The 27,669-nt window shown below is 32.3% G+C and overlaps 1 protein-coding gene and 1 long non-coding RNA gene across 2 annotated transcripts in view; one reads left to right on the forward strand and one right to left on the reverse strand.

Moving 5' to 3' along the window:
* LOC119829546 (lachesin-like) overlaps nt 1-16,516 on the forward strand; it is a 44,108-nt gene extending 27,592 nt beyond the window's left edge. The window contains exons 3-9 of the mRNA XM_038352107.1: nt 9,431-9,537; nt 10,948-11,133; nt 12,456-12,648; nt 14,734-14,862; nt 15,203-15,322; nt 15,732-15,902; nt 15,988-16,516. Coding sequence (XP_038208035.1) covers nt 9,431-9,537; nt 10,948-11,133; nt 12,456-12,648; nt 14,734-14,862; nt 15,203-15,322; nt 15,732-15,902; nt 15,988-16,247 — 1,166 coding nt within the window. The 3' untranslated portion in view covers nt 16,248-16,516. The remainder of the gene's footprint in view (nt 1-9,430; nt 9,538-10,947; nt 11,134-12,455; nt 12,649-14,733; nt 14,863-15,202; nt 15,323-15,731; nt 15,903-15,987) is intronic.
* Nucleotides 16,517-26,324: 9,808 nt separating this feature from the next.
* Nucleotides 26,325-27,669, reverse strand: LOC119829509. The gene is made up of 2 exons (XR_005287809.1): nt 27,621-27,669; nt 26,325-26,979 (listed from the first exon to the last, which is right to left on the reverse strand). It is a non-coding gene; the product is annotated as an uncharacterized LOC119829509 (long non-coding RNA).

Below are 27,669 nucleotides of genomic sequence, written 5' to 3' on the forward strand. Positions count from 1 at the left end.
CCTATACCTTTGTAACTGTAATTATTACATATATACATACATAAATTATGGGTCATTACAATGTATAACTTCTTAAAAAAAATAATTGAGACACTAATGTAGAATTTGCCCAAGCAATTACTAATCCTCGTTATAATTGATGTAATTTATTTTCAATTGAATAAACTGCTTTTGTTACTTACATTAGTGATATTGACTTAGCAAACGCGAAAGCTTTTTAACGAATTAAAATCCATTAGTACCGTCGAACAACTAAAGTGATTATAAAATAAAATGCTATAAGTGGGGTTAGCTAAAATGGTTGGTTATTCTTTATAAAAATGAACAGATATCTCTAGCAAATAAAAGGAAGCAGAAGGTTTAATAATCTTTATGAGGTACAAATCGCTCGTTATGTAAATTGAATCTCTTGCAAATTTAAATCGCTTTCATAAGCCAATTTACTCAGTAGAAAAACAATGGAGTAGGCAGTCCCCGAACAAAGGTTTTCTCAGAATTGAATTCCACTTTGCCGTCTAAGAGCATAAAACCTTCATTTTACAAAAAATAATGTTAATTAGCAAATACTAACTGCGATGTCACTTAGTCGTTGCAAATATAAGCGGATTATCTCATTTTAAAATACAGTTGCTCAGCAATAAACCTAGACGAACCAATACCAACATATAAAAATATGAATTCAGAATATGAGAAAAACCCCGCAAGTGATAGTAATAAAAAGCAGCAAATAGTAGTAAGTTAAGCGCCACAATGACAGAGCGAGACACGATGTCAAGTACAGAAAATTATGTCCATTCAAGCAGTGCAGCCGAGGATTAAGCGAAACGAGGACGCATCTTCAGGCTGACTCGCGCCCCGCACCGACAGAATACTTCAACCATCTCGCTTTTAAGCACAAGTTCACTAATTAAAACGCTAGTTGCAACACAATTTCCAACAATGCTGCCTTAGATAAATTGCATGATAATAAAGCATACATAAAAGATTGTCTTCGAATTGAACGAGTGCGGGAGACAAAATACAAATATTATATGAGCAGAACATTGTATACTTTCGCTTGCTTGCTAAAATAGAATCAGAAGTGATACAATTTAATTTTCCTGGTAATGGGGAAACTATGTCAAATGCTAGTTTAATATGCTTCACTCATTCATACCTATGCCAATTTAATCAAATTAAATGGAAAATTATCGTATTAATATATCGCTTTCTGTGGTTATGCTACCTGGAATGCATTATATAATTTAACAATGAGCAAACGATTGAAAATAAATAACTAAATAAATATAGAACGTTAAAAATTAAAAGCATTTCGATTCAAATATGCAAACGTATTTTCATACTAGTGGTAAGCAATATGATGTAAATATTTGTTACGATTACATCACTAATTGAGAAACCTAAATCATTAAAAACGATTTCAATTGCAGTACAATGTCGTTCAATTCAAATAAATAATCACGAAAATCGGTCATTAAAGAAAGATGTCTAAATAGCGGACGAAAGTAAAAAGACACTGGATAATGTCCTCTGGCACTAATTAAAACTTTGGGAGCGGCGTGAAAAAGGGTTAAGAAATATGGCGTTTGGTGGATAGTAATGACGCTGCGGTCGTGCTTAATATCCTCAGTTTTTCTTCGCGACTTGAATTAGAAAATGGAATCGCTTTAATTTCCTTAAACGATTTTCTTTTAAATATTAAATACGTTTCGTTATAAATATCTTGAAAAATTTTACAATACATCGCTTAATTCGGCTATAAAGGCCGAGAATAAAATATTTATATACATATGTATATAAATATTATCTGGTGCCCACGACTTCGATCGCGTTAAATTAACGCGTGACCAACTGAAGAACATCAATTAAATTAGGTTTTACTAAGATATAAAGGTATAATAGTTTTCTTGCGAAATTCCACAACCGATTCAAAGAGGACACTGGTTAAATATAATTGCAAATATCTTTTTTAAATTCTCTTTCTAAACTATATTTGAGGTGTTTCCTTCAGGAGCCAATATGAAGAGAAGACATGAGAGAAACAGCCGGCTGTCAGGTCAACACCAGTGGCTTCAAACATCTGCTTCTGTGACTTGTTTATTGTCATGGCAAAGCATATAGTTACAGGACACTGTGTGTGCTTAGACTAAAGAGAGAAGTTGTTGGGGATTAGTGGCAATTATATCACGTTGTAAAACGTTGACAAAGAGTCGGGTTACACAGTTTTGGCAGAGTCAAACCACACTGGTCTCTGGAGACCTGTAAGTATATGCTGAGAGCGCAGGGTGACATCGTGATTCGAAAACATTTCCACGGAACGAATTGCCTGATATTCTCGAACAGCATCAAGTATTCCCTGAAGTTCTTCGACAGATTCTTGGGATCTTACTCTTGCTCCTTTTGAACATTGCGAAAAAATTGATCTCTTTCTAGACATGAATAGTCATGTCTAGAAAGAGATCAATTTTTCAATTAAAAAGAAGATATCTGAGTAATATTAATTAAAACCTTAGTTACTTCCCTGCGTTATTGGCTAGACTAACTATACAACAAAAAACCTTTGATTCAAATCCGTCCTGTAGTTCCGGAGATTATCAAACAAGCAAACACAATTTAATGGATCCGTACTCTGTTACTGTTAGAATCCCCATACAATTACACGGTTTTTTATTGATTTATTATGTGTATAGATGTAAAAGTTATGGTAGTAATATGGACGATACGAAGCAATGCTTCTACACTTTGTGTGATAAATTATATATTGATCTTGTGGTTACAAGGTGGAAAGTTATTCCTTGTACCTGATAGTCTCGGTCTAATTGGGCACAGAAGGCTAATCACTTACTCGCCTACAGAAATCGATAGCTTACGCACGTACATATAGACAACTTACGGACACAAGCCATACACGTTATGGCGAATACAGTTATAACTATAGGTTTTAATTTCTGAGAAAAGAGATGAAGTATTATTAATTAATTCCCTCATCAATCATTGCCACTTTCTGCCTTGAAGCCAACGTCATTCACAATGCTACAAGTCGGCGAAAATAAAACTTCGCGTTATTTTGCCGTTACGTACGTTGAATATCTTTACCAAAACATCTGTTATCGCCTCGTGTAAACAAAAGAAATTATGAAAAAAAAAACTTTCTCGATTGTACTAATTATATTTTTTGTAATAAAATATTCTGGCTTCATTATGTTTAATATAAAAACACATTTTTCAGAAAAAAGTGTAAATTGTACAATTATTTTTCTCTGATTTTCTAAATCTCAACATCTTGCATGTAGAATATAATAATATTATGTGTAATATATAAAGGTGACAAGTCCAGAATTTACTCTTGTGTATTTAAATTATTAATATAAATTAATACAAATATTTTAATTTAACACTTTGATTACATACATATTCCTACGATAGCACAAAACACCATCAAAACATTAAAATATATTCAGGTGTTAACATCAGTGAGATGAAACGATTGCTGTGTGAAAGTAATCTTTTGATATCCGGTCGAGTCTGCAGCGGGGCAATTAGACACAGGAAGGTCCCTAATGGGAAACACAGGCATAAATGTAATTTCGCAGTCAAAACCTTAATGAAACAATCGTTAGTTTTAATGAACCATTGCTTTGTGATATCTTTAAATTGTAGCATACAATAAGTATTTGAAAACATATATCTTTCTAGTTTTATAATAATAATATTTACGTAATCATAATGTATTATAACCCATACAGATAGACGCGTGTTATAAAATTGCATTTTTAAGTTTAGTCTGACATCCGAATAGCAGAAAAGATAAATTACAGCTCAATACATGAATGTCATATTGTAATGAAGCGCGATAGAATTTGAAATATGGACAAGACAAAACATTTGATGAACGTAACTAAAAGAACAATCAAAGTCGTTGCGGCCTCCACATCGGATAGCTGCAATCAGCCGCAGTGAATACTAACCCAATTTGGGGTTGGACCATCTGAAAAATATTTTTCTTCGCTTGCAAATCATCGTCGTCAGTTGTTTTTGGTGAAAGTTGCCATGTCGAGCTGAATTCAGGCAAATTTATTCAAGATTATTCAAACCTAACAAGGCATAAACGTATGAAAACTCATTAAAGGTCCGCCGCAAAAACTTTCGGACGACATTAGATAAACAGGTAGAAGCTGGTGGACGTCAGTCGCTCCCCTGATAAACTGACAAGATCCGAACTCGCCTTTAATTTCAATTTCCTTACTCGTTCCCCAAGTTTAACTATTGTTTTGCTCTTTGTAGATTGAAAAGAAAGGAAGTCCCAGTATTTACCTCCAAGTCCTTTGTTAGATACTTTTGTTTTTGCCAAAAAGTTACCAAGCTACAATTCTATGTTAAGAAGTTTCTTTCTCAATTAATTATTATTATTATCGATGGTACAAATTTTATTCTTTTGTTATAATTCAATAACTAACTTTTTGATATGAAGCACGATTTTATCTTCTAAATTTATTTTATATTTGCAACTTAATATGGCTAGCCTGAAACCTTAAAAAAAAATTTATATGTTCATTGCATAGAGTTTATTAATTGATTTTTATCTGTATGTATACACATCCAAAACTATTTTTGGAAATATAATGCCAATATATTCTACGTATGAATAGTTAGTTACATATTATAGTTCAAACATAAAAAAACTAACTTATATTTATTTATTCCTTTCTAATAATGATTCTACATTTCAAATTCAAACACTATATATTTTCAACAATACAAAAGCAATACATTATTGAGAAAAAATATATTAACATCACGTTAGGGCTGAGACAAGAATAATTTCCCTGCTTAATACACTAGTCAAAATAAATTACATTACGAGAAGAAGTGCGATTCTTCGTCACGCGATCTCTAATGGCGTAATAAAGTTAGGAGAAAGAAAACTTTGTAGCGAAACGGCAGCGGGCTGCTCTTTTGCGTATTATTAACATCGCCAGTGTAACGCGAGCCGAGGTGTCTTCTTCATTCCTTGATAATGGAGTAACTTTCTTGTAAGGAAGATACGGAATGGGTCAACGTACACTGGTCGTATTGCGAAATCTGTTTGTACTAAAGTCGTCACGTGCACCCGCTGATGAGCCGTAGACGTGATATCACTCACTTGTACGTGACGCCTACTTTATTTGAAATTTTGTGGATTTTAATGCGACGAGTCAAACAGCGGTAATCATGCAACTAATTTGATGTATGTAACATTTTAGAACCTTTATACTAAATGAAGTTGCGGTTAGCAATGTGTTAGTGAAACAACTACAATACTTTACTCTACGTCTTCATTTATATATTATAAGCATAATTATGAAAATGAGAAATGGGAAAAGTTTACGTCGTTGGCTCCGTTGAGTTGGAGCCGAAATTTTTAATGAAGTCTAAATTTTTTCGCTTTTTACGCACAAATTTCTCATTGTTTGTAGCTGGAACAACAAAAGTTGATTTCAAAAGCGCATGATATTTTCTATTATGAAAATAATTAAAACTTTTTGTTTACCTCATATAATATATGACTGTATATTCAAACTATCCCGATACTTATAAAGTTAATACTAAGAACACAATTGTATATAAAAACACTTTAAATAAAATGTTAAATAATGATTTTTAAATTTTAAATGTTAATAAATAATTTTACTCAGCATTTTAACTCCAGACACTTTTCTTAGAATATAAAATAAAGTACGATCTTTAAATAATTCATCATCTTTATTTGTATGGTTAGTTAATAAAAATCAGGTAATTTTATGCTGACAAATATTGATATCCATTAATCATTATATATAGACAACTACGTATCTTTACCAAGGAGCAAATACTTTATGGAAATAAGAGTCTGGAACTCGATCAAGTCAATATATCACACGATCCGTAGATTACCAATCATTGGATACGCTTTTGGTTGAATCTCGGGTATCTATCGCGAAATATTTTTCATGACCGAACATCACTGGAGTACGGATGTGTTCGATCGGACTACAAAGGCACCTTAAAGGGCGTTCATGATGACCTGCGCACCGATTGGATTAGGCAATTGGAAATTTGATCCACCCTGCCAATTTTGAACAAATTGTTCTCCAATGACGATAGCGCACCTACATTTACAGGGAGTTTAAACGAAGAAAGAAGAATTGATAGTAAAATTCATTTTATAATTTATTTGCTCTCGTCAATTTAGATTTAAATGGGGTTAATAAGTTAATAAGTTCATAATGTTAAATATTCCGATAAACAAATTTTAAAATATAATTTCTGGTATCTTCTATCAGATATTTCTTCTATCAGACTAAAACATTAATAAAGAAATTTTCCACCTAACGATTCCAGTTGTAAATTGTTAAACAAAACTTGATAAATGGGATACGAAGCAATTAATTTTCACTATCCTCGTGCCATATATCTATGTAAAATATAACCATACTGTAATATTCATTTATCGGACGCCAACGTTCTTTTATTATATTATTACTCTGCAAACATGGCCTGACCCTGGATATAAAAGTCAAAAATGCTATCACTTTCATGGTTCAAGAGTCAAATATTAACACCAAAAGATATCAAATATGCCATAATTTATAAAGGCCCATAAATATTCACATAACAATATTATTTAAGCTTCTCGTTTATATCCTTATAGGCCTGTCACACAAAATGCTGACACATCTTGTGCCGTATAGTAATTTTATGAGCCTTACAAAATATGATACAATTTTGCTTTATATGTTTGAAAAATATTGTTTGCACATAGGAAGTAGCTCAATGTGATGCATCATAAACATCTAATTACGGGACCAATTTCATGCAATCTATCATCGTAGTAAACAAAAACAAACGCTAACGCAAAACGGCGCACTATCAGCAAAAAGCAGATCTGAACACAAGCTGTGCTACGACCACATTAATAATTTATCAGCCACATGACGGCTGTTTGCTAATAAAGCGTGAATTCACGTTGGAAATATTAATAAAAGCAGCTTGCAGCCGGAACTCGCTTCGTCGGAACCACGCGGCCCGGCCACCCAATGACAAATGACCAGTTGGAACTTTCATTTAGTTTCCATTTAAATTAAACAAGCAAATCAGGAAACATTGTCTGCAGCAAAAAATCAAAATGCAATTACAGTTCCCTCTCTTATTTATAGCATAATTGTGTAAAGTTCATTATTGTTAATTATATTTATCATAAATTATATCATAAGCTTACTTAAATCATTGTAATCGGCTGTTTTATCGACATTTGATCAAAACAATAAATTGTTGGTAGAAGCTCATAATTATGTAAAGTTCTTTTTTTTGAATTGAGAGAGGAAAAATCTCTCAATTCAAAAAATAATAAAAATTTGTAAAAAGGTTTCACATAATGCAAATGAAGGTTTTCTTGCAATCAATTTTTAATTCACAATACGCTGTAAAGAAGTTGATTAGCAGCATGGTAAAAACAAAAACGCTGCAGTTGATATCCCACATACATTAAAATAATTGCACAGTATAATTTACACGTAATTAAAATATGCACATTTTTCAAGGTTCTTCACTAGGCATGCATTATTCTAAGTATTCTTTCATATCCTGGTCTGATTTAAATATTTAAATCTCTGAATTCATGAAGCGAGCACTTTTTGCTTCATATTGTGTGCCATACTGATTTATCATTTGCGTGATGGTCGACATCGCAGCGCTGTCTCCAAGAGAAATATATGGCCTCCTTGAAGCGCAGAAAGATGGGTAATTTCATTGAATTTATGAACGTATCACCGTCGAAATTGCAAACTTGAAAATTTCGCCGTAAAATTGCGATAAACATTGTGTCTGCATTTCTATTACAATGTAGCATGATAATTTCTATAGATGAACAGAACCGTTTAATCTCTTAAGATTATAAATTTATAATTATCTATTTCGAACACAATTTGAACCAATCAACAAATTATATATATTTTATATTCAAAGTGTACATATATTTAAGTATTCTTAACTAATTTGTAGTTTAATTTTATAGAGAATGCTATACATAAAATTCTATAGATGTAAAACAGGAACTTTTTGAAGATTAAAAAAAAATAACAGAAAGCTCCTTTCTCATACTTAAACTCAATTCTCAAACTTTCTCATGCTTGAAATCTATTATCAAGAAAATGTACATTTGCCTATTTCATAACTTTCGTAACTATTAGCAGTCCGCGTAGTTAGTTGACACACTGCTAGGTCTTAGTAGTGCAAATGTAGTCGACAGTATCGCAGCAACTTTGTAGCGACAGTCCTGATAAGCCCATACTGGGAAACTTGCACGACTTCCACGTTCATCAGTCTTAAGGCGTATTCAAACAATTGTTTCAGCCTTTTGTTGACCGCATTTTAACGATCAGAACTTCACCGCCATTGTTTGTTTCTGTTGTCGATTAAACATTAATCGATCGTGTTTAAATGACTGCTTCGATGTTACAATAACCGATTAATTTGGAAAATATACGTGGAAATTGATTTATTCCGCTATGAAGCTTATCTAATTTAAGTCTCTGCAGAATTAAATGAAGTCGGTGAAATCGGTAATTCACTAAGTGGAAAGTCTTCAGTTCGAAATAACTTAATTGCATGAAAACAAACAACTTGTAATCATTGGAAAATTTATGATAATTTAAAACTCAAACATTTATTTTATTCAACCAGACTTCTTCTAAGCGGGCTATATTATTATACCTTTATATAAAGGAATATAATAAACTGAGAAGGTAGCATATTTATTTCGACAAGCGTGAATAGAAATATTTTGTTAGTGGATGCCGTGTTCAATCCTCGTTAGATACAAAACGTATCTAGGTCTAATAGATCATAGAGTACTGACCTACTTGCTTGTAATAAATCAATCAGAAGTCAGGGACATATGAACAATTTTTTTGATTTCATTATCACACGAAGAAACAATAATTCATTTATTGCAGAAATAAAGAAAGTATAAGATAAAAAAAATTATCCTAATGATATCAATTTATTAGTATTTTGATTTACCAAATAAACGGTACGGTATAATAAATAAAAAGTGAGAGTAGACGAATACGTACGGATTCATATTAAAATAAAATCTTTTGATAAACTGACAAGTTGCCTTTGTATTTAAAGTGATAATAATAAGAGTATTAATGATCATCATCAGCGTGTATATATTTCTACTGCAAAGACATAGACCTATCAGGGTTCAGGTAATGCTCTACCTCGCTCATTGAAGCTGGGTTAGGAGTTTTCATTTAACAGAGCATACAAATTGTATAATACGAAAATAATTAAAAATATATATAAATTACATGTATGAATAAAAGATACTACACTTAACTAGCAAATAAATGTATTCGCATGTAATATACACGTAAAAACAACGTGTAAAAACAAAAATTTGTTGCAGGGGGTAAAGAAGTACCAGAATTCGGAGAGCCAATCACAAATCTGACAGTTCCTATCGGCAGAGACGCGGCGTTCAAGTGTATCGTCGTCAATTTAGGCAATTATCGAGTAAGTACGCTTCTAATTCAATCTATTAAAGCCGCAATCTGCCGCGTTAAACACACCCCTAACGATATTTAAACTGAAATCAACTTTTTTCATTCACGATATCTCTAACCAGAACGTTAGTCTTCTTATTTTAATACTTATATAATAATGAGAGCTTCATGTTGTTATATTAACGTTGTTTTATTGTACTTTTAAAAGAATTCAAGAATATTATGTTATTGTTTAGATTAATGATAACAACTAAAAAATACATCGCGAATTGGATATTTCCGTCCTTTCTAGGAATATTTTACTGCCAGGCGAAATAAATTAGGTTAAAATTACTAATATACTAAATTTCATTGGCAGAACCTTTCTTCATTCATGTGTATAGCTATGTATCGAAAATATGATTTCTATTAATATATCATTAAAGTGTTATTCAAAGAAGACCAATATTTGTTTACCCTGTCGTAAAACCTAAATTCTAAATGTTTATAATTAATCAAAATTGATCCTAAAGTTTTAATTTTGATGAATTATGAATTAAATAAGATTACTAAATTAATAAGATTATAATGTGCACTGCAATACCCACTTCATATTATTATTAATGAATTAACTTTTTTATTTTAACTGGCCACACCTTTAAATAAACATCGCTGGACAATGAATAATGTATATATAACCTTCTCTTTGGGAAATTGAAGAAAATATAAATAGCATTATCAAATAAGATGCTTGATTAGGCTGGTGGCATTGATACCAAGTATTTGGCCATTTAGGGCTGTCTATAGACATATAGGCATGTTTACTTCATCTGACATAGATAGATATTTTTTTTTTTTTTTTTTCCCCTAGCAAGAATATTTATTACGTATCGGCTAATTTTGTTTAATAATGTTGGTCATAATTAATTTGCGATAAGACAAAAAAAAACGTTTTCCATTTATGTGTTTAGGAAAACATTTTTCTGCAATTAACAAAGATCAATAGAATATTGTGTAAGGACAGCCCTGGCTAAGTAGATACCATTTACTTAATGTGGCCTGTTCACCTAATAAGCTATTTTGTTACTTAGTCGGAATAATAAATAAACGTTGTGCTTGAAGAAAACACTAACAAATGGTTAAATTTACCGTAAAAACTATGTGATTGCACAAATGTTATTTAAATTATAGAAATAACTAGCTGCGCCCCGCGGTTTCACCCGCGTAAGTCCGTATCCCGTAGGAATATCGGGATAAAAAATAGATGTTGGCCGATTCTCAGACCTACCCAATATGCTTACCAAATTTCAGAGGAATCGGTCAAGCCGTTTCGGAGGAGTATGGCAACGAAAACTGTGACACGAGAATTTTATATATATAAAAGATTATGCGTACTATGTAGCACTAGAGTACGCGTTTATTAAATATCCTTTACCATCAGGTGGGTTGGGTGAAAGCAGATACGAAGGCGATCCAAGCAATCCACGACCACGTGATCACGCACAACCACCGAGTGTCAGTATCACACTCAGACCACTCCACGTGGTACTTGCATATTAAGAACGTGCAAGAGGAAGACCGGGGGCAGTACATGTGCCAAATAAATACGGATCCCATGAAAAGTCAAGTGAGTTTTATATAGCTATCGTTTTATATAGTACTGTTGTTCATGCAAGTTACACATCTATGTAGTTTAGCTTTGAAGCTCATATATACCACAATAGCGTAATTAATGAAAAATATTAAAAACTTTGGCAATGTTATATTAAATGTTATCTGAGATTAATCAGGAATAATAAGGACTAAAATGTTATCAAATATGCTTGTTAAATCAGATTACCTTCATTAATTAATGAAATTACATTTCATAAAGCGACAGAGACAATTCTGTTGAAATTTTACATTAATTAGTCGAGATAATATCCATAAATACCAAAATATTGTGAACTTGAACTATTATATTATTTAAATCCTTTGCAATTTAAAAAAAAATTGTAGATTCAATTAAAATAACGATAGAATATAAAACCTTAAATTTCTACTTAAAATTAAAAACCTTAAAAATTGGCGATGAATCCATAATAAAGTTAACATTCACAGGCGCCGTAAAGCAAAATTGCCTCTGTCTATTTTAGAGCTCTCTTCCAATTCAATACATCGTATACAAAGTGAAAAGGCTTCAATTAATTTTAAAATGTGATTATTGAAATGAACAGACCATTCAATATAATTTGTTTTCAAAAAGCAATTACAAAATTCACTTGTCTAGGTTGAATTCTACAGCGTCTGTGGGCAATTTGGTGTGGGCAAATTATCTCATAAAAGTGTATTGATTTGATTGTTTAGAGACTAGATAATTATTTGTATTGTATGATATAGTTTTGTTGGAAAGATATTTTACTGCTTAATATCTTCAATCTATTTTGTACCTAAATAATGAGATATGGTTTCTAGGCAACGATTTAAATTGTAAAATTAATGTGTTTCAAGGATATCGTAATTTAAAGAATATTTAGCTTTACCATGTGATTTTTAAGGGATTAATTATTCGAGTGAGTGATTGGAAAAAGTATATTCCTATAGTGTAATCATAGTGCAAAAATTTCCGAGGGGGTCGCGGACAAATTCCAACAAGCACCCGTGGCTCCTTCACTTATGTGGCTCGACGGAACACAGTGGGGTTTTAGTCGATAGGAATCCGACATAACCCACGACCTCTTCCCCGGGGGCCGTGGGTATCTATGCAAGATTTCCCCACTATAAAAAAAAAAGTGTAAAAATTTATTATTCTACTCTTAATCAATTAGATAAATTGTAACGAATATGTAAGTGTTATAATAGGTAACAGATAAGGAACGATGGGGTTGTCAGCATCATTTTGTACAAAACCTTCATAAATAAAAAAAATATTTATAAACATGAAACATATACCTATGTGTTTTTTATTAGATGGGATACCTAGAAGTAGTAATACCCCCGGACTTCATACCCGAGGAAACATCAGGGGATACAATGGTACCTGAAGGTGGAACGGCTAGAGTTTCATGCAGAGCTCGGGGCATACCGCCACCGAGAGTCATGTGGAAGCGGGAAGATGGTCAAGAAATTGTTATAAGAGACAGTACGGGCATCAAAACTAAAGGTATCGTAACTATACAAAATATACAACCATATCATTTTAATTAGGACAGATAAATATTTCTAGAAAGAGCTATCATTCGTCGATCCGTCGATTCAATCGTACTATGTACACTTTATTTATTCAATAGCCTAAAAATACGTAGAAAAATAATTTTTCTTTCGGAATGAATACTTAGAAAGATGAAAGGTTACGAGACGGTTTAAAAGATTTTTGTATTTAATGATTAATATATCGAAACCTAATAAAAATATGTTTATATGTCTTACTGGATTGATCTACAATATCTATTTGCATTGAACACAAACTTTAAGACAATGCTCTCCACGAAAACGTACAAGTCCCAATAATACATAATTTCCTTGAAAGGTAACATTTACGTGCTGTATTGTTTTCTAAATAACACATGTAAAGGTAATCCGGGTCTCCAAAACAAATAGCGTTAGCGATAAAATCAACATTCCCACACGCAAACCTGAATAATAGTGATTGAAAGCATGCGTTAGAATGACTTATTTTCGATAATTCTAGAAAATTACCAAAGTAATAAAGTTACTTTATCAACCTCATTTTGCGTAGCGAAGAATGGGAATAGCGTATTCATTAACTGATGATCTTCGTCAATTTGAAATAAAACTATATATTAGGAATTCCTGCAACAGAATAAGCATAATAATTTATCGAGCACTTCATAGTTTCATGCTATGATATCGAGAAAATTCAAACATTTTGTTGTGAATAATTGATATACCTAATTTACCATTTTCTACTATCTCTTATCTACACTAATATATCAGAAGTATAATAGTAATTTTATAAATAGGAAACTATTATATTTTTATATGATTTTAACGTATTCACACAAAACCACTGGACCGATTTCAAAAATTCTTTCACCATTAGAAAGCTGCAATTTCACTGAGTGATAAAGGCTAAATACTATGGGCTAAGCCGTGGCTAACAATTGTCTTATAAATTAAAAGTGAAGTCTCCTAGTGGGGTGTGGGGCAGGTGCATAATTAAAAATTCTTTACTTTAGTCATCAACTTTGTATGTCTTGTCAGAACAAGAAGCCTTTATTGTAGTCTAAGTCGTATGAAGATCAAAATCATTACATAATAATAATTAATATAGCAAGTGGGTATACCTTACGCGTATTTAATTCAGAATAGTGTCTTTAGAAACACAAGTTTATCCTCAGATATCACCCTCAAATTTCTGTTTTCCTTATAACGGGCGCACCCTCTTATTTGTAAATAATACTAATTAACCCGCCATTTTGATTCGGGTAACGCAGTCATGCAACGAGATCCTCTGCCATCCCCTCTTGATCTTTAATTCCGTTTTTATCCTTAATTACTTAAGTCCTTCTATCTATATAAAATAGTTGCGAATATAACCTAAACAACAATTACAGTGTATATAAAATATTTATAGTCGAAAATTCCTCCTAAAACACAAATAAAAGATATGGAAACGAGAAATAAGTATAATTCTAAAAATCGTATCTTTCATTGCTACATAATGTTAACCTGACTAGATGCCGGGAAAATATTTCATTTGTCTAAGTTTATTTCAATGGTGCAAGGACAGCATTGTTTTTCTGAATATGTATATAATACGAATGTCTGTGTGACCGCATTTGTGGCGCTACAATGAGCTGCGCGGCGACTATTCTCGGGATGAGTTTCGCGTCCAGTATTGTTTAAAGTTTGTCGTAATTAGTAGAGTTCTGCTCTGAATAGACTTCTAGGTCTCATTGTACTAACACTGCGAGACCTTTGTACGGATCACTGAAAAAATCTTACCGAAATCCAATTTCAACTTGTAAAAGAACGAACAAAACGTTACGGCACTTGAAGATAATAAGTCTGTCAAAATGTTGTTCATATATCTTTTGTTTCTGCGTATATCTTGTGACATTATAATGAATTTTTTTGTGAAAAGAGTGTAAATTATTAAATAAAACAGAAAGTACACTTTTAACTTTTAATATTATTTACGCAAAAAAAAACGAATGGCGCTCTCGTCCGCTTTGTTTTATTGTCTTACTTGAGAAATACAGCATTATTCGTTTAATGTTTACAGTACTAACTTATCAAGGTGAAGTGTTGAAGTTGACGAAGATATCTCGTTCTGAAATGGGGACATACTTGTGTATAGCGGGTAATGGAGTGCCGCCTACCGTCAGTAAGAGGATCCACATTAGTGTTCATTGTAAGTTGATACTTTCTCCACACTTATTATTCTTCTCACGAACCTCCTCTAATAAAAAGACTCCGTATAATTTTTGCTACAAGATCAGGAGCAATTTGATCCTATTTTGTTTCGATAAATGGGCATTTACAGAAATAAGTAGGTACCTACGCTAACTAACGGGCGATGGTTAATTAAGAACTATTAAAGCTTCAAGTTATTTTGTAATATAAAATATGGGTATTTTAAATAATTGTTACTAATTAGCGCAGCGTTTTGGAACTAGTTCATATTTTGAGAATATCTGTTATTATGAAATTGATAATTTATCTAAAATAAATTGTGTTCTTTTTACATGAAGTTCACCCAGTGATCCAGGTACCTAACCAACTAGTGGGTGCCCCCCTTGGCACGGACGTAACTCTAGAGTGCTACGTCGAATCGTCTCCTAAATCCATCAACTACTGGGTAAAGGATCCCGGTAAGAAAATTCTGTTTTTCTTTCCAAAATAAGAGTAGTAGATAAATGTAGTATTAATATCCTCCATGAATATTCTTCCCTTGGAAAAAATATTGAATGGTCGGTATTCAAAAATTGATATGGATTGGAATCTAATCTCGTTATTATCAAAGTAAATCTATAGACAAATCAAATCCAAACAAAGAAATGTTCACAACAACAATTTTATTACAGATTTATGTAAACACGGAGACCAATTATTAACTGAGCAAAGAATCCCAAAATAAAAACGAAACAAATTAAAAAGCGGATATAAAACTCTAGGTGTCTGCCCGAAGTTTTTACATTTTTCATAAAACTTGCGGTGGAAAGATGAAATTCTAATATTGGATTTAAAAGCAAATGTTTTAAGTAATAAATTGTTCCGCAGGTGAACTGATAATACCATCTGAGCACCACGAGATGACTGTCAGGCAAAAATCCATGTTTGAAGCTGAAATGTCCATGACTATAAAAAATATCAGACGCGAGGATCTTGGAAGCTATATTTGTGTAGCCAAGAACTCTCTTGGAGATGTCGAAAGCAAAATAAGATTATATGGTAAGTAAAATAAGTGATACATCTACTTATGATGGTAAAGAAAAATACATGTACAAAGCACTTTTTAATTTACGTTGTTTTGTAGAAATCCCAGGAAATGGCAGACACGTTTATCAATATCCAGATGAAAGAACAACTTCAGATGAGGAGTACGGCACCGAAATATATGACGACGATTTTGACAACAAAGTCGACGAGAAAAGCAATCGTGTGCCTGATCGCGCGAACAAATGGTACGCAAACGAAGGTAAAATTATCCTGACAACACCCAACAAGGCCATCGTTTTATCCACGTCGCTGACAATTACGACTATTTTCTTAGGCTTAATTAAACACCTACTTTAAACTTGTGCGAAATAATGAAAATAAACAAGTTCAACTAATATTCTGGCGACTGATTTAAAAAGTTATTACAGTATCATTTTAATCTCAATTCAGTATTATATTATTTAAATGCTTTCTGTGAATGCTCTAGGTAGGAATTATTCCACGTGGAAATTAATATTGTACGTGTTGTCTAAGTTACTCCTCCAACGTGTAACGTGATAATAATTAGATTTATACATGTATATATACTTATATATTAAGCTAATGAATACTATATCAAAGTTATAGATGTAAGACGATATTTTATGAATCAAAAAATATTAATAACAATTTCTAGTCTTATTACTTTGGAAAGAATTTTTTCCGCGTTATTAAAATGTTGAACATTTAAAAAGTTTCGTCATATAAGTTGCTGTTATTTTTAACAGCATGGCAAGAGATTTCAATAGTAATTTTTGAACAAATATAAAGAAATCAGTTCTATTTTATTAGATACTAATACCTATTACTTTTGGTGTATATTTCACTCCCTAAATCAGCATATATACGAAATGATGATACTCATGGTTGAAACTGAACTTATATCTTAATATATAACAGATAAGCATTGTAAATACAGCAACTGTTTAATAGAGATTATGTTAAATGGAATTATATACTTCTCATTGATATGGGCATTGTAGTACGTAATAGCTATTGAATAAGAAAAGTTCACAAAAACTATTTTCTTTTTATTACCTTGACTTTTGTTTTCTGTGTAACGATAATAATTTCAAAAAAAAAATGTTAAAAGAATTATATTTGTATTCAGAAATTTTTATATGTATTGTAATTATGTTTAGGACATCTCATGTTACCATGTTCAAAGTCTTTACACCTAATTCTAGTTATTTCGTGGTAATACTACAACCAACTGCAACTGTCCTATGTTATAATTATAAATATTGTACATCGATCTCAATGATTATGTTTAAATACGATGGTCAAAAAAGACACTGATGAAACTGTTAGAGTCGAATAATTTAAATGTCATAATTTACCTTCGTAATTAGAATAAATATTGGGTTTTCCATTGATGGGATCTGTTTGGTCACATTGAATCAATATTCAAAATAAAATGTAACATCAACAAGAACAAATACTAACAAAAATATTTATATTCATAATCAAATTATATACTATTATGCAATCAGTAAATCACTAGTCTTTCGGATTAGGTGCAAAGGCGTTGAACGATAATTATCGGTCTTTAAATAGATTCTAGTCAAATACAATTTCTCCTGTACAATCTACGTTTATATCCTGTCGTTACAAAAAACAATAAATCAATGATATATAAGTATTGTCGTTTTATTTTTAAAGATGGCGCTACGATATAAATTATGTGATAATTAACATACTGAACATTTTTTTGCATTAAGGGTTGTTAATTTAATAGAGATCTTAATATCAATTGAGATGATTTTATTTTGTGTCTCTCTTGACTCAGACTCGTTGAACTCAAGTAGATCTACGCCTCCTGAAATAGATTTTCACCTTCTTTACTATGTTTGGAAATTGTGATTCGAACTATCAATTGAAATATGTACAACGTTGTAGCAGACTTTTTCTTACAGCAATAGTACAGAACCTGGTGCATGAGTCGGGTTCACTGACCACTGCACCAACAGGATTAATAGATCTGAACTATGCTGGTGCCCAAGGAAATTTGCTTTGGTGCTTTGAAACAACTAAAAGGTCATTTACGGTTATGAATTTATTATAAGAGCAAGACTAGACATCGCTATAATTTTATCACAACCTCGCAACCTAATTTCACGATTCACTTCGACGTAATTTTGTGCAACAATTCATTACATTCACCTTTATGTCACACATTTACAAAACATAATTAATCCAATTATGCCCGCTGGTAATAAATGCATCGATTTTGCGCCAGACAATTAAGGTGTAATTTAATTTATCGACATCAAGCAGCGGAATAGCGTAAATATTAATTTGAAAGCTTTTTGCTCGAGTTGCACGGACCGTTTACACTCCTCTTTATTAAGATTCGCGAAACATCAAAACGTAGTTATTGTTCCGCAGCAAATGAATATCAAATTAAACCGCTTGTAAGTTAATAAGTTCCTTATCTTTACTTTCGCAGAAGTTGTCGAGTCATGCGCTAAGTGATTGGACGGAAAATTAGCTAATCGAGAGCTGTCAATCACCACTTTAAGCTGTATTCAATATCCGTTAATGTTGTTTAATTATCAGATAATTTTGTGATTGATTTTTACACTTGATTATTATTTGTTTTGGCATAAAATAATATGCTTGCAGATATTTACGTATGATTAATAAAATGCCAATATAGCTGCGTGAAATTTTTCAGCAGATATTTATAAAAAACAAACAAGGTAAAAACGAACAACTATTAGTGGAGATAGTGAATACAATTCGGAACTAAATTATATGTAACGTTCATTTACCACTCTCCTCAATGGCATGCGTAGCTAGTAACTCCAACATATTTTATGACATCAAACACAAAAGGACCTACAAATTTCTGACTTGCGTATAATAATACAAAAGAATCTTCAAAGAAAAGATTCCTTTAAATCATCGCGAACTTAAAGAAGTTGTATGTGGTGTCACGAAATAATCCTAACAAATGTAAGAGAAGAGTTATCGTTATTTCCTCTTGGTAAGGAGCTCACACAAACGACCTTAATTTGGCCAATCTAAACATGGCAAAGTGAAAGTGATTGATGTTCGCTGTCTGACTCCGACTGTGTAACAAGTGTTTTTACGTGACGTTATCATGACCCGTTTTCTGCTGAAATTAAATCAAACATGAAGATTTTCATTGAACCTTTTCACTCGGCAGATTTATGAGGTTTCTGATTGCGCTGGTTCTTTTGTAAACATATCCATGTTTCTAAAAACGCAAATGTAATCGCATATTAATTTTATAATAGTGCTAGGTTTCCAGCCCGGTTTCACCAGTGGTATGTTTGTCCCTCCATAGGAGCCTTTCTTGCGCCTTATCAAACACGTTAAATAATTTTGCCAATTCGGTCGCGCCGTTCTCGAGTTTTTGAGCAACACATTTGACGATTCATTTTTATTTATATAGACTAGCAAGTAGCTTATTGACTCGATTGGGTGAGAAACTAAGGGAGCCTATATCAACACGGACGCTGCTAAGCTCAGTTTACCTGCATATGCAGTACGAAAAATGAAGCATCTCATCGATGTAGATACAGCTACACTAGTGTACTTTAGCTACTTTCATAGTAACGCGTTATTAGGAATTCTCCTATGGGGTAGGTCAGCAGATGTAGACACGAAATTTGTTTTACAAAAAACTGTTACGTTCTTCCTTATTTTTAACCCTTAAAAGAGAGCATCGCATTTGCTGAGGCCCTACCTGTACAAACATCCATTAGCGGTATTAATCTCTTACCATCAGGCGAACCTCCATCTTCCAGCTTCTAACTCCAACCTCCAGCTCCCACTAACAATAAAAAACAATGTTCTAGCATAGATATGGTTTTAATAGAGCAAATATATAGTTTTTTGCTGGTTTAAAAAAAAGAACGGTATTCGGATTGGTTATAAATTATTATTTCTCTGTATTATGACGATTTATAAGCGCCTTTAAACGAAGTCTTGTTGAATAAATAAATGTTTGAGTTTCATTTGCATTTTTTTGTGGTAAGACCATTCCCGTACAAATTCTTAACTTGTCAATTCCCTAAAGAATTATCTGCCGACTATTTTTTGCCAATTTACTATGAATCAAATGTAATCCAAAACATTCAGTAGTTAAGCATGAAAACGCTTATGATAAAAATATTTTAAAAAATTGATAAATTATGTTCTATAGACCTTTTGTGATAAAAATCGTACTATTTTATAAAGACATACGTTTTAAATTCAATAAAATTTTCATGGTTCACTCTATATCCTAAAGACCATTATTGTAAACGTTTATTAATACACAACGCACAAAACAATGCTTGTTTACTACAATTATATATTGTTCTCCACATCAAACAAAGCTAAAAATAAATATCATTCCATTTTAGATTCATATGTTTTTGCTGTGGTTCATGAATTGCAAACAAGCGTTTTATAGACAGCACTTCGTTGAACAGCAATATATTTATGTTATGAATTCAAACTTTATTGAAATTGTAATAACTATTGTTAATGATATGACGTGTATAAGAAATCATAAATCCTTCAATTGTGAGTCTTAGTACTTTACCGCACACTGCATGCACACCTAACTGCATATTATTCAAAAAATATGTCGTTAAAATATATAATACATCAAAAGTAAATGTAAAAATGACTTGTGATGTCATCTTCAAAAAAATCATAATTGATCGTGAGGTGCAATTTAATAACTCCAGTGTTCAGATATTACACAAAATTATGAAAAATTGTATTTCCACTACAGCATTGTAATATCGAGTCAAAATTATAAGACAACATCACTAATTAAATGAGCGAAGTGATAGATATGGATATAAAAGCTGCATATTTAATTTAACGTGTTGTCTTTTCATTAAGTCACAAATTTATGCTATCTATTACACTCTATTTAAGAGGAAAATTACTTCACTAAAGTTACAATATAACAACTGTTGAGAAACTTCGGGTTTATAAGCTAAGTTTTGTTTGATAATTAACATTCAAGGGAGATATACACAGGTGCTGGTCTCCATGAAATTATCACTGATTAGGTCCACGATACAATGCGGCTGGAATGCGGTATTACCAACTGAATAGCCTCAGTAATTTGTAGCAGAGGAAACTCCGAGATCATTTAGCACATTCCGTCAAATTTGCTTTGATCGTCAAACAGACATGATACATTTAATGCGCGATTTTTCACTAAATTCATGAAACATTAATATTGAGTTAATGTTATTTTGTTGCACAACCTGCTCTGTGCTTTTATTTTCTTGTTTTTTTAACTCATCCGTCTTTCTACTATATTCAGTGTATTTAAGCAGGCTGAATTATTAAAAGCAGCGGACAATTAATATTCCTCTGAAGAACAAAGAGTACTTGTTTCAATGAGAAAATTATGAAGTGTTATACCAACAATAATCTGTTCATTTTGAACTGGATGGTTTATATTCTGCATGAAAAATTTGATTTGTTCAAATATAAAATGTCCTCATTGAAGTTAAGTCACTGCACGACACGCGACTCCGACATAAAATATCACATAATGATATTACAAGCTATGATTACGTGAGTTGAAATATTATGTGACGCGCATTTGTCTTCAGACGCCCTGCGAAAACATCTGACTTTTTGAATTATCCACTCTTGGATCCTCGAGTTTTATGTCTCCGCTTGGAACAAAAATAGAGAAAATTTTAGACGTCTTAGGTGCGATTACTCTTACAGACAGTTTTTTATTTTTCTACATTATAATTTGAAATAAAGTAATAACACTCTATTTAAGACATTAGATTTTATTGAGCCCACGTCAAACCAAACATTATTTATTAGTTGATAATCTGAGGAAAAATGTTATTTATCAATCATGCTGTTATACTAAATAACATAATTTAGAGCAATTCAGCATATTGGAATCCTTTGTACATTTTTATACATGTCCAACGGGACTAATATACATAGATATGTTTGTAATTTGTTGTTATACTCAGTACTCATTCATACATTCTAACTCACCTAGCTATGAGTGTCGTTAACTTTCCGCCATCCCCTGGCTATCTATGTACCTACGTATAGCTCACTCACAATTTAACATTTCAGCTTTCATGTCAGAGTGAACGAAACCAATTCATTTATCCTGGCAATTCGCGCTTACAGACCATGGACGCTTTATTCAATTTCTATAGAACATATTTTTGTATTCACGCGCGGGTTCAATATAAACACAATATGCTTGTACCTATCCGTTGTTTCCCACCTATTGAACAATATTTTATTTCCTCTCTAATGTGTTGCTTGCATTACGTTTTAATTTGTAATGGTTTAATACAAATCTCCACTTACTCTATCCATACACAGTAATGTAAATATCTCATTAGATATTGCTACTAATTATTGCTAATTTACATTATTACGAAAAATCTTTTAAAATTAACACTTTTTTTTTATAAAACGACCATATTTACAATGAGATTATAGCCAATTCATAAGTCATGAAACTTCGACTAATATATTTAAATCGGGTAAGCCAGCATGGAATAGGAAATAAGCTGGACAATAACTTTCCGCGAAATACAGAAAGCGTGCTGAATAATAATTGCTCTATTCACGTATATTTGATACGGTGAATTTAAGTTGCAGTTCCGCTGAGTGAGCATCCGCAGGCTCAGACGTTCTCAGTAAATCATCGTTCAAAAATTTGCCAGTTGCCGTTGAATGGAAGGACTTATACGGATTATGTACACGCCATTAGTTCAGTTCACGCTTTTGTGTGGAGGATTCGCTCTGTTCGCCGGACTCATTGTGCCGCCGAAAGGGCTGTGATCAAGACAGACTTAATTGCACGCGCTCACGTTGCTAATCGCTTATTCGAGAAATCCAATCGTGATCTTTGGCAAGACAGCCTTTTGAAATTTGGCTTTGATTTCTAAAGGTTCGCCGCAACCTCAATGTTTTATAGATATCACAAATCCGTATTCACATACCTTTTAATCCATAAAGAGAAATCAACTCCATAATATGTAATTATTAATGTATTTGTAACATGATTAGCCTTAAATCCACGAAAGGAATGATCTTCGAATGAAAGAAGCCGTTTTAAATTGCGTTTTGTGTCAATATGATCAAGAGCTTATATGTTAAAAACCACTAATTCCGTAGCCACATAAATATATAATGTGTATATCCAACTCATGTAAAGCAGTTATAAGGTATATGCAGAGGTTACACGTAAGAATTTCAGATTTAAAACAAATAAAAATCAACATAAAATTAAATATTTAGCATAGTGTTTAAATTGGAAACGCTATTTACTCAGTCACCACGATACGTTGTAAAATTAGCTGTGAATCTGAGGTACCTACCTAAATGTTGATATAGGAAACTCTCCCTAAGTGTATTGAATAGATAATGTTACCACATCGAACTACGTTCCGCTCGTTTCCACTCAAACTACTTTTGACGTTATAAATAATAAATTTGGAATAGAATCAGAACTTAGCCTATTAATGAATCGACATGCTCCATGTAGACTCGTCAATCAATCGGTTTTAACTAATAGACGTCGTGTTAACTTGCTAATGTCTGTTGACATGCCTGGGTCGCTTTACTAAATATCTAGGGTAATGTCACCTAGTTGATGTTTTAATTTAATTAAATCTTATTTATATTACATACACCTGTGGTGTAAAAAGAATGCTGCTAAAGAAATATGCTGATGAACAATATTTGCTTTATCATGATATAAAATTATAGGAGTCTATTTATGTATCAGTGAGAAACTGTATTAGACTAAGTATTCGCGCAACTCGAATACTCGTAATAAAGTAGATAACAAACTTTCGATCCCGAAGCATCATACGGCAGGTTGCAACGGAGGGTTCAAGTATTCAGCTATGTAATTGACCTCCCCCACCTCTTCTTTATTAGGTGAAGCATTGATGATCAATGGTATATATATGACAGACAAAAAAGATACTCTTAAAATCTTATCACTAAGTAGATAAACAGAGAACAGTATTTTTAAACATCAAAACAAAGAACATTCTTATACCAATTGACATTTAATTTTCAGATTTCAGCCAACAAACGTGATTTATTAAAAAAACTTAATAAGATTCGTGTAAACAGAAACAGGGAAGACGGTGCGAACTTGATACATTTTTATAAGCGGAGGCGCTTCTCATAAAAGTTGTAATTAATGTGTAAATCTATTATCGTAACTTCCAAATATTGAGTTATAAAACAAGCTGTTAAGATAAATTGAAAATATACTGTTGCGTTTTTTTATAACCTGTCATAAGCAGGTTATGATTATTTGGACGTTGAAATGTTTAATAAAATTTAAAAGGCAATTTGACGGTTGTAATGTAACGCTTTACTTTTTATCGTAAAAGATCATAGCAGAATTTTCGTAACCGCTGAATAAAATAGAAACACGTGGAATGCGAACCAGGTAATACGATGGGTTCTTTTTGAACTATGATGAGAAAAAAAACCTAAAGAACATTTTCTATAACACGCTAACAGTTTAGTAAGATAAACGGTAAACACGCCACTTCCCTGAGGTTGCTAATACGTATATATGAATAATATATGAATAAATATACAAGATACATTATTTTTTTGAAGAACTTACAGTTCCATACAAATTACATTTGAAAGCGATAAATGACGTCTGAGCAAAAATATGTTTTTATGGTTGAAAACACTGTTTTAAGAGAGTGATTTACAAAGTTTATGTGTTATACTACGGGCTAACGGTGTTCTGCCTTACTCTTATCGTTTAGTGGTATGAAAAAAAGATGTTGGTCGACTCTAACCTACCCGATATGCACAGAAAATTTCATGAAACTCAGTCCAGCCGTTTCGGAGGAGTATGGTAACTAACATCGTGACATGAGAATTTTGTATAAATAGAGATTTGTTTGTTCGAATGCATGTAATGATCTACATAAATTCTTTTTAAACTGCATGCTCGGTGGAGCAAAACAAAATGATATATCGTTTAATTTAAATAATCTCAAGAGACCGAATGCGCGGCCGAACCTTGTTTAAATGTAACCGTAATAATTTATACAGCCCTGTATCGTCCAAGCAACGGTAATTATATTAACTTCACAACACTGTTCCCAACATTATGTCTACGATGTGTCTAACCCACTTCCTTCAGTATTCACTTTATTACGTTTGCCACAAATAACAACAACCTTAACTAAGCTTTCTTACTGCGGATCCTGAGAGCACTTTATTATATTAAAAACGTTATTTCATTTTGACAATAAAGTTCTGTAGTGTTGCTCAATCTTTTATAATATAATAATATAAAAATATATGAGACTGCGTTTTGAATTGACACGCCAGACCTTTTAACCTGGCTAAAATTTTAACATTAAATATTCAAAGTGGTTGGCTGGGCGGTGGAAGACAATAAATACCTATAGATAGATCCTATATGTAAGTTAAGTTACTTGAATATATTTAATATATATTTGTTACAAATATGCATGTTTGTACAACCAATTATATATATTCAGACTAGCTGGTGCGCGGTGCGCGGGCTGCAAGCAGCCCGCGTGGATTTTTGCGTGGACCAGCATTATCAAGACTTATTAGATGGTGCGCGGTGCGCGGGCTGCATGCAGCCCGCGTGGATTTTTGCGTGGACCAGTATTATCAAGACTTAATAGATGTTGCTCGGTGTGCGGGCTGCAAGCAGCCCGCATGCCTTTTTTTCGTAGACCAGCTTTACCTAGACTCAATAAATGGTGTGCGGTGCGCGGGCTGCAAGCAGCCCGCGTGACTTTTTGCGTGGACCAGTCTTATCAAGACTTAATAGATGTTGCTCGGTGTGCGGGCTGCAAGCAGCCCGCATGGCTTTTTGCGTAGACCAGCTTTACCAAGACTCAATAAATGGTGGGCGGTGCGCGGGCTGCAAGCAGCCCGCGTGGGTTTTTGTGCAGATTAGATTCATCAATAGGGAAGCTGATGCTCGGTGTGCGAAATGCGCTTACGCTGTTTGCGTAGATAAAGAAAATAAGATTACATTTTCAGATCGTTAAAATCACGTAATAGATTCTGGTTAGAGTTTTATTTTTGACACAGAGCGATTCAATGGGAAGATTACATGTAAGATGTATTATTGCACCCGTTTGAAACCGGTTCGCGTCGCTTAAGATTGTAAGCACAACCCCCGATGATATTCTATTACAGTATAGTAAAGTACAACATTCATAACACTATTAGAATACGAAAAATTAAATATAATCCAATAAAAAATATCAATTACAATAAACCTCCATCTATCGAGTGTCGTTAGGTACTACCCGGTTAAGTACTGTAGCGAGCATCGGATGCGCCATTCTAAGTTTACCATTAGTGTTGCCTAAATGTAAATAAAAAAACCGCAAGTAAAGGAAACAATTTATTTACGTTGTTACATGTAAAAAGCACGAGGAAAATAATAATATCAAGATATATTAACAATTTGAACATCATATCATCATACGAAAATATTACATTTTGTGAGATACATACATACATACATTCAAAATTCGACTAATAATAATTTTAAATATATGTTTTAAGATACAACTTTCATATTTACAATTCACAATTCACATTCAAATGACAGAATAGAAAAAATACTAAATATTATATACCAGACATCACCACAGGTAGTCCTTGCAAGCAAAAAAAAACTGATTAATATAATAGAAACAATGGTTTGATAATTAGTATTTATTTAAATAATGTCAATGGTCAGTCTCTTCGCATATAAATGAAAGTTTATTAAACATTTATTGAGTCTTAAGCTCATTTTTACATTTTTATAATACAGTAACATTAGCAGCTTATTATGTACAAATTGGTCAGAAAATTAATTACAAATATAGCCGACATCAAAATGAAGTAGGCTATTGTAGTACGAAACGAAAACAAAAAAATAATTAAATGGTGTGGAGTATGATTTTGTTGGCAGTTAGACCATCGCACTGTTGGGCCGATGCGATCCTTGCAATTAAAATTGTTATGGCCGCTGCATTAGCTGCCTGGCGGCTTCATGCTGAAATTTGAATAAAATTTTTTTTGTTAAAAACAAATTCATAAATGCATATATTTGAAGTTTTTGTCAACTGACTTCAAAAAAGTAGGAGATTATAAATTCTACAGTATGTTTTTTTTCGTGTTTCTTACAACGTTACTGTGTCGACCGATTTATCAAGATTGGTTACCATCAATACAATATTATATATTGGAAATATATCACTATTTTGAGATTGTAGTGATTTGTGAATGGAAAGTTTGTTCTTGAAATATCTGGTAGCTAAACTTTCTTTTTTGAAGAGGATAATTATAAAAAAAATATCAAAAGAGCTTTTAATTTTTTGTAAACAGTAACAAATGAGATTTACCTTTTATAGTTTAGTCAATTCTCATAGCATTTAGTAGAAGTATTATAAAGTAGACTTTTTCGTGTCTCCTGCTGACTTACACAATACATATCGTATGAATAATGACCAACCAAATATAATAATACCAAATGAGGCATTCATGAAAACAAAAAAAAAAAGTTATGCATATGAAATCAAAACATACATAGCAATGAATGTATGTTATTCTATTGAAATTAAGGCCTTTTTATTGTTAACCTTTATACCAACAAAATGGTTGTATATAATAAATATTATAATATTGCCATCTTACCTGTGATATGGTGTGGTTTCTTTCATTACATTAAATGGTTCTCTTGTCA

This window comes from Zerene cesonia, chromosome 10 (genome assembly GCF_012273895.1).
Source record: "Zerene cesonia ecotype Mississippi chromosome 10, Zerene_cesonia_1.1, whole genome shotgun sequence".
Lineage (NCBI taxonomy): Eukaryota > Metazoa > Arthropoda > Insecta > Lepidoptera > Pieridae > Zerene > Zerene cesonia.